The sequence below is a fragment of the Leucopleurus acutus genome, assembly GCF_964270905.1.
Source record: "Leucopleurus acutus genome assembly, chromosome: 16".
Taxonomy (NCBI): Eukaryota; Metazoa; Chordata; class Mammalia; order Artiodactyla; family Delphinidae; genus Leucopleurus; species Leucopleurus acutus.
Genome location: NC_139158.1, coordinates 10,178,307 through 10,193,538, shown reverse-complemented (window position 1 = coordinate 10,193,538; position 15,232 = coordinate 10,178,307). Strand labels below are relative to the sequence as shown.

General features: G+C 40.2%; 1 protein-coding gene across 1 annotated transcript in view; it reads left to right on the top strand.

Moving 5' to 3' along the window:
* The window catches only part of LOC309972617 (general transcription factor II-I repeat domain-containing protein 2), a 53,870-nt gene extending 39,104 nt beyond the window's left edge, over positions 1-14,766 (top strand). The window contains exons 10-16 of the mRNA XM_082856395.1: positions 3,521-3,577; positions 6,320-6,382; positions 7,584-7,661; positions 8,588-8,671; positions 10,436-10,619; positions 10,952-10,980; positions 13,095-14,766. Of these exons, the coding sequence (XP_082712521.1) occupies positions 3,521-3,577; positions 6,320-6,382; positions 7,584-7,661; positions 8,588-8,671; positions 10,436-10,619; positions 10,952-10,980; positions 13,095-14,698 (2,099 nt within the window). The 3' untranslated portion in view covers positions 14,699-14,766. The remainder of the gene's footprint in view (positions 1-3,520; positions 3,578-6,319; positions 6,383-7,583; positions 7,662-8,587; positions 8,672-10,435; positions 10,620-10,951; positions 10,981-13,094) is intronic.
* The last annotated feature ends 466 nt before the right edge of the window (positions 14,767-15,232 follow it).

Below are 15,232 nucleotides of genomic sequence, written 5' to 3'. Positions count from 1 at the left end.
ATAAAGACCTAGCATCCAGAATATATAAGAACTCTTTCAACACAATAATAAAAATACAAACTACCCAATTTAAAAATGGGTGGGGCTTCCCTGGTGGCACAGTGGTTGAGAGTCCACCTGCCGATGCAGAGGACATGGGTTCGTGCCCTGGTCTGGGAAGATCCCACATGCCACGCAGTGGCTGGGCCCATGAGCCATGGCAGCTAAGCCTGCGTGTCCGGAGCCTGTGCTCCGCAACGGGAGAGGCCACAGCAGTGAGAGGCCCGCGTACCTCAAAAAAAATAATAAAATAAATAATAAATAATAAAAAAAAAAGCAGACAGTAGCAAGTGTTGGTGAAGATGCGGAGAAATTAGAATCCTCGTACATTGCTGCTGGGAATGTAAAATGGTACCGCTCCTTTTCAGAATAGTTTGGCAGTTCCTCAAAATGCTAAATGAGGAGCATATGATCCAGCAGTTCCACTCTTAGATACATATCCAATTCTACATTTTCCCAAGAGAAAATGTATGTCCACACAAAAACTTATACATTATTCTTAATAGCCAAAAGGTGGACACAACACAAGTATCCATAAGCTGATGAATGGAGAAACAAAATGTGATCTAGCCATACAACGGAATATTATTCAGCCATTAAAAATAATGAAGTGCCGATACACACTGTAACATGAATGAACCTTGAACACACAATGCTGAGTGAAAGAAGCCAGACACAAAAAGGTACATATTGTATGATTCCATTTATATGAAATGTCCAGAACAGACAAATCCATAGAGACAGAAAGTCCATTAGTGGTTACAGAGTCTGAAGAGAGCAGGGAGTGAGGAGTGACCCCCAGTGGGCACAGGGATTCTTTGGAGGGTGATGAAAATGTTCTAGAAATAGTGATGATGGTTGTACTACCTTGTGAATATATGGAAAACCACTGAACTGTACACTTTAAAAGTATGAATTTTATGGTATGTGAATTATATCTCAGTTTTTAGAAAGCAAATTCAATGTAAGATTAACCTGTATAATCTGTATAAAATAAAATTTGTGATTAATTTTGACTTTTGACTTGAAAGCACTGATTATCAGATCATTTTGAACACATTTGATACCCATTCAGTACATAGGATTTTTGTTGTCAAAACTCTAGACCAGGAATATTTTTGCTATAACTGTGAATAAATTTACCTGAGAGCCCTTGTCCTCTTGGTAAATTGATACTGGTCATCTTAGCACTCATTTCCTTTTTAAAAAATTATTATTGTGGAAATTCCCTGGCAGTCCAGTGGTTGGGACTCAGTGCTCTCACTGGCGAGGCCCTGCATTCGATCCCTGGTCAGGGAAGGAAGATCCCGCAATCCATACGGTGCAGCCAAAAAAAAAAAAAAAAAAAAAAAATTATTATTGTGGTAGAATATACGTAACATAAAATTTGCAATTTTAACCATTTTTAAATGCACAGGTCAGTGACATTAAGTACATTCACAGTGTTGTGTGACCATTACTACCATCCATCTCCAGAACTTTTTCATCATCACAAACAGAAACTGTCCCCACTAAGCAATAACTCCCCATTCCCTTCCTCTCAGCCCCTGGCAACCCCCCTTCTACTTTCTGTCTCTATGAATTTGCCTATTCTTGGTGCCTCATATAACTGCAATCAGACAGTATTTATCCTTTTGTGACTGGATTATTTCACTAGGTGTAATGTCTTCAAGTTTCTTCCATGTTGTAGCAGGTGTCAGAATTTCATTGCCATTCACTTATTTGTAATTTTGCCTTTTTTCTTTATGGCATGGCTATGAATCCATATCTCTAACCCAAATTTGATGATGAAATTTGTGCTCCAAAGCAGGTCCTTCAAAAAATTCCTCATTTGAAGTATTTCAAAGGTCTGTTCCTCCATGCCCACTTTCCAGAGCATGTCAGTATTTTAAGTTAATCTACACTGAATTTACTGTGTGTGATATTTAGTTCTGGGTTTTTTTTTTTTTTTTTTTTTTTTACTTTTTGGAATGGAAGAGGAGGAAAAGAATGTAATCTTGATCTTGCTTAGACTTGAACCTAACACGAGGCAATTTGTTTTTGTTTTTTTAAATTACTTACCTCAACTTCTGTTTGGTAAAGTCACGTAATGAGATTCAACATGGGTGCGTGACTTGCTTTTATATGTAAGTGATTTGATCTTTGTCACATTCGTGACTGTGTGTTACACAGCCTGACCAGTTTGATGATGCAACGTTGAAGTTACATGGTTTTCTAGAAATGAACCAAAGATGGCCTCTGTATATTGGCCCCTAGGTGGTTTATTTTTTCACCTGTCAACTCAAAATCCTGCCAGCCCCCAATTCCAGGTGCCTGTATATGTGATATGCTGAGAAGGACACACCACCATCTAGGCAGTGTTCTGGCTGAGAATGCAAGACCTGAGTCTTAACCATGAGGAAACATCAGACAAACTCAAAATGAGGAACATTCTAGTGGGGAGCGGAAGAGGGGGAAGGAGGGGGCTCAAATCTTCAGAAATGGAATGCCATAAAAAACGAAGACAGACTATGGAACCATTCAAGGTTAAAGGAGACGTGGCAGCTAAAAACAAGACCTGACCCCCCAAACCGGATCCCCTACTGAAAGGGAAAGGCTATAATGAACATTTGGGCAACTGACAAAGTTGGAATACGAACGGTAGCATAAATAAAATTGTCTCACATGTTAAATTCTGTGAGTTTATACTGTGATCGTATAAGGGAATATCCCTATTCTAAGGAAATAGTCACGGAAGTGTTCAGAGATAAAGGTCCATAATGTATGTACCTTTCCCTCAAATGCTTCAGGAAAAAAAAGTGTGTGTATATACATCTATCTCTCTATATAGATTGGGGGTGCGGGGAGGGAGAGACAAAGATTACCAACAGGGTAAATTGTTAACATCATGTTTTCTGAGTAAAGGGTAGATGGATCTTCTTTGTACTATTTTATTTTTGCAACTTTTCTGTGTTTAAAACTATTTCCAAATATAAAGGTTTTTTTTAAGAGAAGACATTTATGAGACAATTGAGGAAATTTGAACAATACCTAGCTATGAGATGATGATAAAGAATAATTGTTCATTTGGAGGGGTCATCGCAATATCATGGTAATGTTAAAGGAAGAGACTTTACTTATGTACCTGCCTGTAGTTATGCAATATTTGCACACTGAATTCTGGGATTTACTTTAAACTACCAGTGCTGGGTGGGGTGGGCACGGATAAAACGGGATGACGTGAGTTGATGACTGTTGGCGCTGAGGGACGGGCACATGGCTTCATGATGCCATCTCTCTGCTTTTCTGTATTTGAAATTTTTCCAAAGCACAGATAAAAACAAAGGAAAAAACGTAAAGAAAGGATCGTTTGTGTGAATTTGATATTAGGGAGTCGAAGTATTGCATGTATATTCCTGTGGGGGTCTTGAATTATTTGCATTGTTCTTAAATGATTTCTTTTTTAAAATTTGTATTTCTACCTTGTTTGTTTTCCTTTCAGAGAGCCATCATTCTTCTGCCAGCACTGAAGTAATAGAAATGGAATTACCAGTGGAAGGTTAGAAAAATAAGGCATTTTCTCTCTCTCTTTTTTTTTTTTTTTTAGTTTACAGTATTTTGAAGAAAATATACCCTTTTTTTTTTTTTTTTTGCGGTACGCGGGCCTCTCCCTGTTGTGGCGTCTCCCATTGCGGAGCACAGGCTCCGGATGTGCAGGTTCAGCGGCCATGGCTCACGGGCCCAGCCGCTCCGCGGCATGTGGGATCTTCCCGGACCGGGGCATGAACCCGTGTCCCCTGCATCGGCAGGCGGACTCTCAACCACTGCACCACCAGGGAAGCCAAGAATATACTCTTTTAAACACACATTTGAAAATACAGAAGACAACATGCCTTCTTAGAGAACTGGCCGAGTCCTCATCCTAAGATGTCATATTAAGAACTCTGTCACTCTCTTACTCTTTTGATTTGTAAATGATTCTACTTTAAGTGCCTGGATATAGAGGTTAAGTGGTAAGAAAACTTTGCACTGATGCCCTTTGTTACTTTATTTCATTTTGTCTTCTTGATGGGCTTGCCAAAATCTTTTGAGCACAGTTGAATAGAATTTTAGGAAATTCTTGAATTAGAGGTAAAACTTGATATATACTTCCCTCCATTCGTATATAAACCCTGAGCATCATATTTAAGGCCTAAACTCTTAAAGTGGTTTATGTAAGATAAAATTAATAAAGGAGATTTCCTCTGCAAACATAGAAGTATGAATGTCTTTGTCAGTTTACAGGCAAATTGATCTTGTTTTTAGGGGTTGTACATCTGTCTCAGTACCAAAATGATTTGTGTTTTTCTTTTACATCAAAAACTTTCTCCAAGGAGCCGAGTTGCAGTCATTTTCGATAGCTTTCCTGATTTAGGGAGTCTGGAGTTTTTTGTTGTAGAGGATGGTTCTTCTAGTCTCTGACCTAGAAGAATTTTGGTAGATTTTGCCAGAGAACATATTATGATAGAGTCCAGTCTTAGAATTGTTCATTCACTCATAAAATTAAATTCAAATTCATTTTGAACTTCATTGCTTTAGAACCAAGAAGACAAGCGGACTCTGTCATTATTTAACTCCTGGTTATTTTTCTAAATTATGTCTTTTCATTGTGGTTAAAAAAAAACACATAACATACAATTTACCATCTTAACCACTGTGAAGTGTGCAGTTTGGTAGTGCTGAGTATATTTACATTGTTGGGAAGAGGATCTCCAGAACTTTTCATCTTGCAAATCTATCCGTCTTAAACAACAACTCCCCCATTTTCCCTTCTGGCAACCCCTATTCTACTTTCTGTCTCTATGAATTTGACTACTTTGGTATCTCATATAAGTGGAATTATAAGGTATTTGTCTTTTTGTGACTAGCTTATTTCACTGAGCATAATGTTCTCAGGGTTCATCCATGTTGTAGCGTGTGTCAGGATTCTTCCATTAATTTTTTGTTTCTTTTCTTTAACTCAATCTCTGACCTTCTCTGGATGTAAAGGAGGACAATTATTTTGAATTGAGTTTAAATCTGTTCCTCCCTTATGTCATTTTACTCTCCTTTGTAAAAGCCTGTTAAGGTATTGTTTGGTCATTTTTTAAATGGATGGATAGTACAATATTTGGAAAGAAGAAGACCTGTGTAGGGGTCAGTTGTAGAACGGGTGCTGAATTAGAATCAGAAAGTTTTCATGGGATGTTGGCCCTCGAAATAGTTCATATCTAAACAGCTTTTTTTATTATCACGATATTGTGGGAAGCCCATTTACAATAGAGCTGAATTTGTTTGATTTTTAAAACCTTTTTATTTTATGTCAGTCCTTTTATTTTTTTTATTATTTATTTATTTATCTGGGGCAGGATGGGGCCACACTGCACAGCCTGTGGGATCTCAGTTCCCCAACCAGAGATTATACCCTAGGCCACGGCAGTGAGAGCCCAGAATTCTAACCACGAGGCCACCAGGGAACTCCCTAAAACCTTTTTATTTTAAAATAATTATAGATTCACAAGAAGCTGCAAGAATAGTACAGAGCAGTCCAATGTACCTTCACCTGTTTTTCCCCAAAGGTTACATCCTACGTAACGATGGTACAATATCAAAACAGTTTGCATTCTAGTCTTTTGCTAACAATTAATGTAAGATTTGACAAATCTTTCTAAAATGAGCTAGAGTTAGGCGAGGTAAGCTAGCCAGGCTTTTGTCTATACGTAGAACTTAATGTATATGTCATAATTCTTATCCACCAGAAAACTCAATTAGGTACGTTAGGTGCCTCATATAAGTGAAATCATATGATATTTGCTTTTTTGTGATTGGCGTATTTCACTGAGCATGTATATGTCGTGTACATTACATGCATCCATGTAATAATAGACCACGAATCACCTGGGGGCTGCTGGCAGGATAAGAAAGGAGCAAATGGCTTTTTTTGAATCCTAGTAATTCCCAATGACAACCACAAAACACTAGGACCACACGTATTCCATTAGCTCAAATAGAAGGATATTCTGTGTCCATTACTGCGAGTAACTTCATATTACTTGATAATACCTGAAAGTTTCTTATCTCCTCTTATCCCTTATAAGATTATCCTTTATTACCCTATTATCCTTTTTAAAATTACCTTTATGTTTATACCTCTATGTTTAGTAAATATAAAATGTACTTAAAATGGCAGGATAAGCGACTTTTTGGGTATAGGAGCAGTAAAATGTTGGAACATGAGAATACATAAACAATGAATGTCATTTTAGAAATTTTTTTTTTCAAGATTCTACTCAGCTCGCCCCTTCAGAAATGAGTGAAGACCCTGAAGCTGAGGTGAAAATTGAAGGTTGGTTGCCAAAAACCTCGCCACATTCACACGGCTAAGTACGGTTTTCATTTTTTCTGAAAGGGAAAAGATTGAACTCAATGTGTGTGTACCTATGACCAGAGCAGCCCATATTCCCATCAGGTACCCAGTGCTCTAGGCTTGTCAGACAACAGAATTAGGCTGTGCAAATTAGCCCTGGCCAGAGTAGGGTCAAACTGTGCTTGGTCCAATGAGGAAAGAATGAAGCCAGAAGGAGGGGAATGAAGTGGGGAGGGGGAAACTGAAAGGGAGAGGGGAGGGAAGAATGAAGGCAGGGAGAATGAAGGGGGGAGAGGGGAAGAACGATGGTGTGTCTCCTTGTGTCCCTTTGAGGTCTTGCTCTTCAGATGCAGAATCTCAAACACCCAAATGGTTGATCTTTCACAGAACACAGGGATTGAACTTCGAGTCCCTCGGAAAGGACTAGACAGGCTCATTTACATTCGCCATTTAAGGGAGCATCGTGTGTATATTTGACCAGAAATCGTGATAACGTCAACTGTGCTTTTACTATTCAACCCCATGTGAGCCTTTCCCTGACTGTCTGTTACCTCATTTCTCATAGGACATCTGCTTCCTAAGTGTCCTCTTGGACACATTCGTATGTCTTCTTTCCTACCCCCCACCTTTAAGCCGAGAATAACAACAAAGGAAACATTTTTTCCTTTTTTTTTTGGCTGAGTGCCATGCAGGATCTCAGTTCCCTGACTAGGGATCCAACCCATGCCCCCTGCACTGGGAGCTTAAAGTCTTAACCACTGGGCTGCCAGGGAAGTCCCAGGAAATATATTTTTAAACACCCTTCTTTTTAAATCAAATTAGACTGAAGTATCAGGGGCTATGAACTAAATAAAAGCCATGGTGCCCTTTCTCCTTTGACATCGACATTAAACTACAGAGACTCAAACATCAATTATTGCCAAGCCAGCTAAATGTTCTCTGGAGTTTTAAAAATTTAGCCTGGCCTTCTTTTTTTTTGGCCATGCCTCTTGGCATGCACAATCTTAATTCCCCAACCAGGGATTGAACCCAGGCCCTGGCAGTGAAAGCGCCAAGTCCTAGTCACTGGACCGCCAGGGAATTCCCTAGTCTGGCCTTCTGATCAAAGTGGCAATTTGATAGTTTTAGAGGAGAAGTAGCCTAATGTTCTATAAGTTCTAAATTTCAATTTCTGTTTAAGGAAACACCAATTCATCCAATATTACAAATTCTGCAGCAGGTGTTGAAGATCTTAACATCGTTCAGGTGACGATTCCAGGTATGGAATTCTATCTGACTTTATCATAATTTAGATTATGTTTTTCATTTTGTTATATTTTAACCACTTTGTGACATGGGTTAGTCTCTTGGAGCTTTTTTTTTGCTAAGTTCACCCTGTCAACTAAGGAAAGACAATTCAGGAATATAAAATATGCTTCCAATTGCCGCACACTGAATATCTTGCTATATTGTACATTGTTTATCAGATATATTGCTTCTCACAGCCCTGCCCTGGTGCATTACCTGGAAAATACCCCTTAGGGCAGCCAACTCCAAGCACTGGCTACCATTGGATTGGAACTGGCCACAGAGGTGAAATGTATTTGCTGCCCATCAATTTATCTTCTTTTCTGAATAGGTGTATATAAAACATATCTGGAGAGATACAAAAGAATCTAATAGCATAGATTCCTCCAAAGAAGGAAACTTGAGAGCTAAGATAGGGATGGAAGGGAGACATTTCATGATGTACTGTTTTATATCACCTGAATTTTGAACCACATAATCACTTTTCGTTATTCAAAATTAAATAGAATAAAAATTTCAAGTATTAAAAAATTTTCCCCCCTAATCCTAGTACATACATCTTATTCATTTTACTTGCTGTATTGCACTGGCTAGGATCTCTATTATAATGTTGAAGAGTAGGGGTGAAAGTGGACATCCTTATCTTGCATGATATTGAAAATGTTCTCTAAAGTAGTATGTCTTATATTTACATAGTCATAATTTGGAAAATTCTCTGTCATCTATAATGCCTTAAATTTACAAATTTCCAAAATGCTTAATTATTGCTAAAACTAAACTGAATGATAAGCCAGGTAAAGTGCTTTCACATGTGCTAACAGGTGTTTCCTCCAACAGATTTTCAGGGGAGCAAATACATGAATAAACCTGGTTTGCTTGTTTTTTTAATTTTTTTAGATAATGAGAAGGAAAGATTATCAAGCATTGAAAAAATAAAACAACTAAGAGAACAAGTCAATGACCTCTTTAGCCGAAAATTTGGTACGTTTTTATATTGTTACATAACCAAATTTTATACATTTGAAATATTTCCTTCTAATTGATTACTTTATCTAAGAAATTGATCTTTCTGTGAAGGAGATGTGATCAAAATTAGTGTGTATTTTTACTGAAGAAGAACTTTTACATGGAAACACTAATTTCATAATAATAATAGCTATCTTTTGGCCAATAGGCACATGAAAAGATGCTCAACATTGCTAATTATTAGAGAAGTGCAAATCAAAACCACAGTGAGGTACCACCTCACACCAGTCAGAATGGCCATCATTAAAAAGTCTACAAATAATAAATGCTGGAGAGGGTGTAGAGAAAAGGGAACCTTCCTACAGTGTTGGCGGGAATATAAGTTGGTGCAGCCACTATGGAGGACAGTATGGGGGTTCCTTAGAAAACTAAAAATAAAACTACCATATGATCGTGCAATCCCACTCCTGGGCAAATATCCAGACAAAACTATAATTCAAAAAGATACATGCACCCCTATGTTCATAGCAGCGCTATTCACAATAGCCAAGACATGGAAACAACCTAAATGTCCATCGACAGATGAATGGATAAAGAAGATGTGGCATATATATATATATATATAATGGAATACTACTCAGCCATAAAAAAAGAATGAAATAATGCCATTTGCAGCAATATGGATGCTAGAGATTATCATACTAAGTGAAGTAAGTCAGAAAGAGAAAGACAAATACTATATGATATCACTTATGTGGAATCTAAAATATGACACAAATGAACCTATCTACGAAACAGAAACAGAATTACGGACATAGAGAACAGACTGCTGGTTGCCAAGGGGGAGGGGGTTGGGGGAGTGATGGAGTGGGAGTTTGGAGTTAGCAGATGTAAGCTTTTATATATAGAATGGATAAACAACGTCCTACTGTATAGCATAGAGAATTATATTCAATATCCTATGATAAACCATAATGGAAAAGAATATTAAAAAAAGAATGTAGGGCTTCCCTGGTGGTGCACTGGTTGAGAGTCCGCTTGCCGATGCAGGAGACACGGGTTCATGCCCCGGTCCGGGAAGATCCCATATGCCGCGGAGCAACTAGGCCCGTGAGCCATGGCCACTGAGCCTGCGCGTCCGAAGCCTGTGCTCTGCAACAGGAGAGGCCACAACAGTGAGAGGCCCGCGTACCACAAAAAAAATAAAAATAAAAAATAAAATAAATAAAAAAAGAATGTATATATATGTATAACTGAATCACTTTGCTGTACAGCAGAAATTAACACGACATTGTAAATCAACTATACTTCAATAAAAAAAATGTTTAAATAGCTATCTTTATCAAATCATTATGTTGTACACCTAAAACTAATACAATGTTATGTCAATTATATCTCAATTAAAAATAAATTTAAAATATTTTTTAAATAATTATAATAGCTCTCTTTCACTTACTGACTTTTTACCATAGCTGAGTATTGTTTTTAGTGTTTGACTTGTGATTCATCATTTAATCCTCACGAAACCCTTTTCAGGTAGATACTATGATAATGCCTATTTCATGGGGAGAGAAACAGTCTGCTACACTACCTGTTACCAATTTCAAAATCAATAAAATTATTCACACACCCTAGCATGGCTGGTAAATAAAGTAATGGCTGATCACCAATGTTGTTACTTGATGCGATTAATTTTAAAATCTTGACATTAAAGATAAAGCATGGTTTGGGAAAAGCAAGTGACACACAACTGGTTTTACACTCTTTGTATCATCACAGGTGAAGCAATTGGAGTGGATTTCCCTGTTAAAGTTCCCTACAGGAAGATCACCTTCAACCCTGGCTGTGTGGTCATCGATGGCATGCCCCCGGGGGTGGTATTCAAAGCCCCTGGCTACCTGGAAATCAGCTCTATGAGAAGGATCTTGGATGCCGCAGAATTTATCAAATTCACAGTCATCAGGTACGTGAGAGTCCCCTGCCTGGTCAGGAGAATGAGCTGCTGATCGTAACTTGCTCGAGGTGGAGAAGCTGGGGGGCGCAGGGATTCTAACCCCAGGACGTGGGCTGTGGGTCCCTGCAGTCAAGTGCTATGTCCTGCTGCCTGTCACACTCAGTTCATCGTACTCTGCTTCCGGGAGCTGTGTGTCCTCGCTCCCTTTTCTTGGTGATCGTGGGCAGCCTGTTTTAGTTTAGCCTCGCACTGACACTCACAAAAGTTTGTCAAATAGAACTAAATGGACAAGAGAGGAAGAGTGACCTCTGTTGCACTCACCCATGTCTCTTTCTCTTCAGACCACTTCCCGGCCTTGAACTCAGCAATGGTGAGTATCCTGGGGGAGAGAAGATGGTCCTAGCCCCTGCTGTGCCACGTGCGCTCAGTAGACACTCACCACCAGAAAGAGCAAAGCATGCCGCTCTTTATGTGCATTTTGTTTTCCTGCTTCTTTTAAAGCCCTCTAATTCTGTGGCTCGAGTTGTATTAACCAGGCATTTTTTTCTCATATAACAATCCGATGGCGCTTGCTGTGTGTGATAACATACCACATTCTTATTCAAGAGTCCTTTATGGGGGCGGCTCGTATCATAATACTGAACTACTACTCTACCTTATTTGGTAAACAGTACCTGCCTGGCCACCCCTGACCTCCCCACAGTTCAGAACCAACAGGGCCTGGCACAGCAGGGCTCCCAGAACCCACTCCAGTTGACTTCTGTTCTGATTGGGCAACGTCCCAGCCACTCTACTTGTTAAATATTTTTAATGTCTCCCCTAAAGTCCTTGCAAGCAAGTCAAAATCCTATTGGATATTAAAGCAAAAGGCGTCACCAACAAGGACCTCCTGTATAGCACAGGGAACTATACTCATCTTGCAATAACCTATAATGGAAAAGAATCTAAAAAAGAATATATATATATATATTTATTTATATATATATATGCATATGTATATATAAGTGAATCACTTAGCTGTACACCTGAAACTAACACAACATTGTAAATAAGTATATTTCAATAAAATTCTAAAAAAGTAAAGTACCTATAGAAAGAAAAAAAAGCATAACATGTAACAGTGTTCCCAAGAGTCATCTAGGGAACCTCCTCATTTAAATTTGGAAACTAAAGTGTTCTTTTAAAATCCACAGTTATTATTCCTAAACTCCTCTGGTTGTTAAATAGCTTTTTACGTTTTTAATAGCTTTATTGTGGCATAAATTTACATACCGTAAAACTCACCTGTGCAAACTGTACACAATTCAGTGATTTTTAGTATATTTCCGGAGTTGTGCAACTATCACCACAATCTAATATTAGAACATTTCCATCCCCCCACCTGAAAGATTCCTCCTACCCATTTCTGGTCATTTCCCATTCCCACCCCCAGCCCCAGGCAGCCACTAAATTGACTGCTTGTCTCTGCCTACATTTTCTTAAAGTGAATTTTTATACCTATGTTCTTTCAAAGTAAAGCTCACCTGCATCGTGGCCCATTTCTTTACATTGAAAACAAGTAAGTTCTGTGAGGGTCTGTGGCTATCACCGGTGTCTTTTGGGACTCACAGCAGTTAAATCATACATCTTCTGTGCTCATTCCCTTCTCTGTTATTTCAAACTTCTCTTGAAAATCAAATGAAAAAATATATGTTAAAATGCAGATACACTTTCAAATCATTCTCATTTAAACCAGATGGGCAAGCATAGCCACTTGCTGAACCTCACCAAAGTTGTCTTTCTTTTGGCTTATCTACCTTTTAATTTTATCTATTTATTTATTCATTCATTCATTTATTTATTTATTTATGGCTGCATCGGGTCTGTGTTACTGCGCACGGGCTTTCTCTAGTTGCAGCGAGCGGGGGCTACTCTTTGTTGCGGTGTGGTGGCTTCTCTTGTTGCGGAGCACGGGCTCTAGGTGCGCAGGCTTCAGTAGTTGTGGCACGCGGGCTCAGTAGTTGTGGCTCACGGGCTCTAGAGCGCAGGCTCAGTAGTTGTGGCGCACGGGCTTAGTTGCTCCATGGCATGTGCGATCTTCCTGGACCAGGACTCGAACCCGTGTTCCCTGCATTGGCAGGCGGATTCTTAACCATTGAGCCACCAGGGAAGCCCCTTGCCTCATCTACCTTTTAAAAAAGGGAATTAGTGGCCAACATTGAAAAACCGGGGACTTTTTCATAAAAGTCCATTTCCAGGTTTTCTTTAGCAATCTGAAGATCTGGGCAGGCCAGGGCCATGCTCCCTCTGGCAGTAGTTCGCTTGCCCCGAGTGTCCCCCGTCCTCACCCCACACCTCTGCAGGGCTGGGGTGCTTTCCAGTTAACCACGCCCCACCCCGCTACCTTATCCCTTGCATTTGTCATCATGCTCTTGCTGGTGTTAGACTAACAGTCGGTTTAAGAGAAAACTGAACTGTTTCTTGTCTCCATGTTTCTATCAAAAGTGGGAAAAAGAAAGATAGACCAAGAGGGCCGTGTATTTCAAGAAAAGTGGGAGAGAGCATATTTCTTCGTGGAGGTGCAGAATATCCCTACGTGTTTAATATGCAAACAGAGCATGTCTGTGTCCAAAGAATACAACCTGAGACGCCATTATCAAACCAACCACAGCAAGCACTATGACCAGTACACAGAGAAGATGCGCGACGAGAAGCTCCAGGAGCTGAAGAAAGGGCTCAGAAAGTATCTCTTAGGGTCATCAGACATCGTGTGTCCCGAGCAAAAACGAGTGTTTGCAAATGTGAGTCCAAAGGAAAACCCTGCCGTCCAGCCCATAGAAGACGTGGCTGGGAACTTATGGGAGAAATTACGTGAAAAAATCAGATCATTTGTGGCCTATTCTATTGCCATCGATGAGATCACAGATATAAATAACACCACCCAGTTGGCCATATTCATCCGCGGCGTTGATGAGAATTTTGATGTATCGGAAGAACTTTTGGATACGGTGCCCATGACGGGGACAAAATCTGGAAATGAGATCTTTTTGCGTGTTGAGAAAAGTCTTAAAAAGTTTAATATCGACTGGTCGAAATTAGTAAGTGTGGCCTCAACTGGCACTCCTGCAATGGTAGATGCCAACGACGGGCTGGTCACAAAACTCAAGTCCAAGGTGGCGATGGCTTGCAAGGGCTCAGATCTGAAGTCCGTTTGTTGCATTATTCACCCGGAATCGCTCTGTGCTCAAAAGTTAAAGATGGACCACATCATGAGCGTGGTAGTTAATGCCGTGAACTGGATCTGCTCCCGCGGACTGAACCACAGCGAGTTCACGACTTTGCTCTATGAGCTGGACAGCCAATACGGCAGCCTTCTGTACTACACGGAGATTAAGTGGCTCAGCCGCGGGCTGGTGCTGAAGAGGTTCTTTGACTCGTTGGAAGAAATTGACTCCTTCATGTCTTCCAGAGGCAAGCCCCTGCCTCAGCTGAGCTCTCAAGATTGGATCAAAGACTTGGCCTTCCTGGTGGACATGACTATGCATCTGAACACGTTGAATATCTCTCTCCAAGGGCATTCCCAAATCGTGACACAGATGTATGACTTGATTCGGGCGTTCTTGGCTAAACTGTGCCTCTGGGAGACTCATTTGGCCAGAAATAACCTGGCCCACTTTCCCACCCTGAAATCGGTTTCCAGAAACGAAAGCGATGGGCTGAACTACATTCCCAAAATCGTGGAGCTAAAGACGGAATTCCAGAAAAGGCTGTCTGATTTCAAAGTCTACGAAAGTGAACTGACCCTGTTCAGCTCCCCTTTCTCCATGAAGATCGAGAGCGTCCAGGAAGCGCTCCAGATGGAGGTAATTGATCTGCAGTGCAACACGGTCCTGAAAACCAAATACGACAAGGTGGGAATACCAGAATTCTATAAGTACCTCTGGAGCAGCTATCCCAAGTACAAAACCCACTGTGCCAAGATTCTCTCCATGTTCGGGAGTACCTACATTTGTGAACAGCTCTTTTCCATTATGAAACTGAGTAAAACTGAGTACTGCTCCCAGTTGAAGGACTCCCAGTGGGATTCTGTACTCCACATCGCGACGTGATGAAACACACTCCCGCAGGATCCCGTGGGCTGGAAGCCTAGAATCCTCTAGCCCCGAGGGGTTGCAAGATGAGAAAATGAGTTATTAAATATATCTGGTTTTCTGTTTTTTCCCACTTTGACTCAGAAATGTCATCTGCAGTTATCATACTTGTTTGTATGACATTTTATGTTTCCCCATAGCCCAGTAAAAATCAAGAAAGTTTTATTGTATTTCTAGTAGTTGACTCTTCTTATGCCTGGCCTGTTTCACTCACTCACATACTAGCTTGACCCTTGTGGGCATTGGGGCTGCATCCCAAAGTTTAAATCAGTCCATAGAGAAATGGAGAGACAGACGCATATATGCACTGGGGGTCTATGTGCACACGCATCTATCTCCCCGCCATTGGCATGGAATTCCGTGTGACCTCACGTGTTTCCAAGTTGAAGGAGAATCAGTTAGAGACGTGTTCACATACTGTGGTGTCTCTGCCTTAGCTGTCCCTGCCTCCACACGAACCTGGAAAGGTAGGACTTAAAATGGAAAATCCCA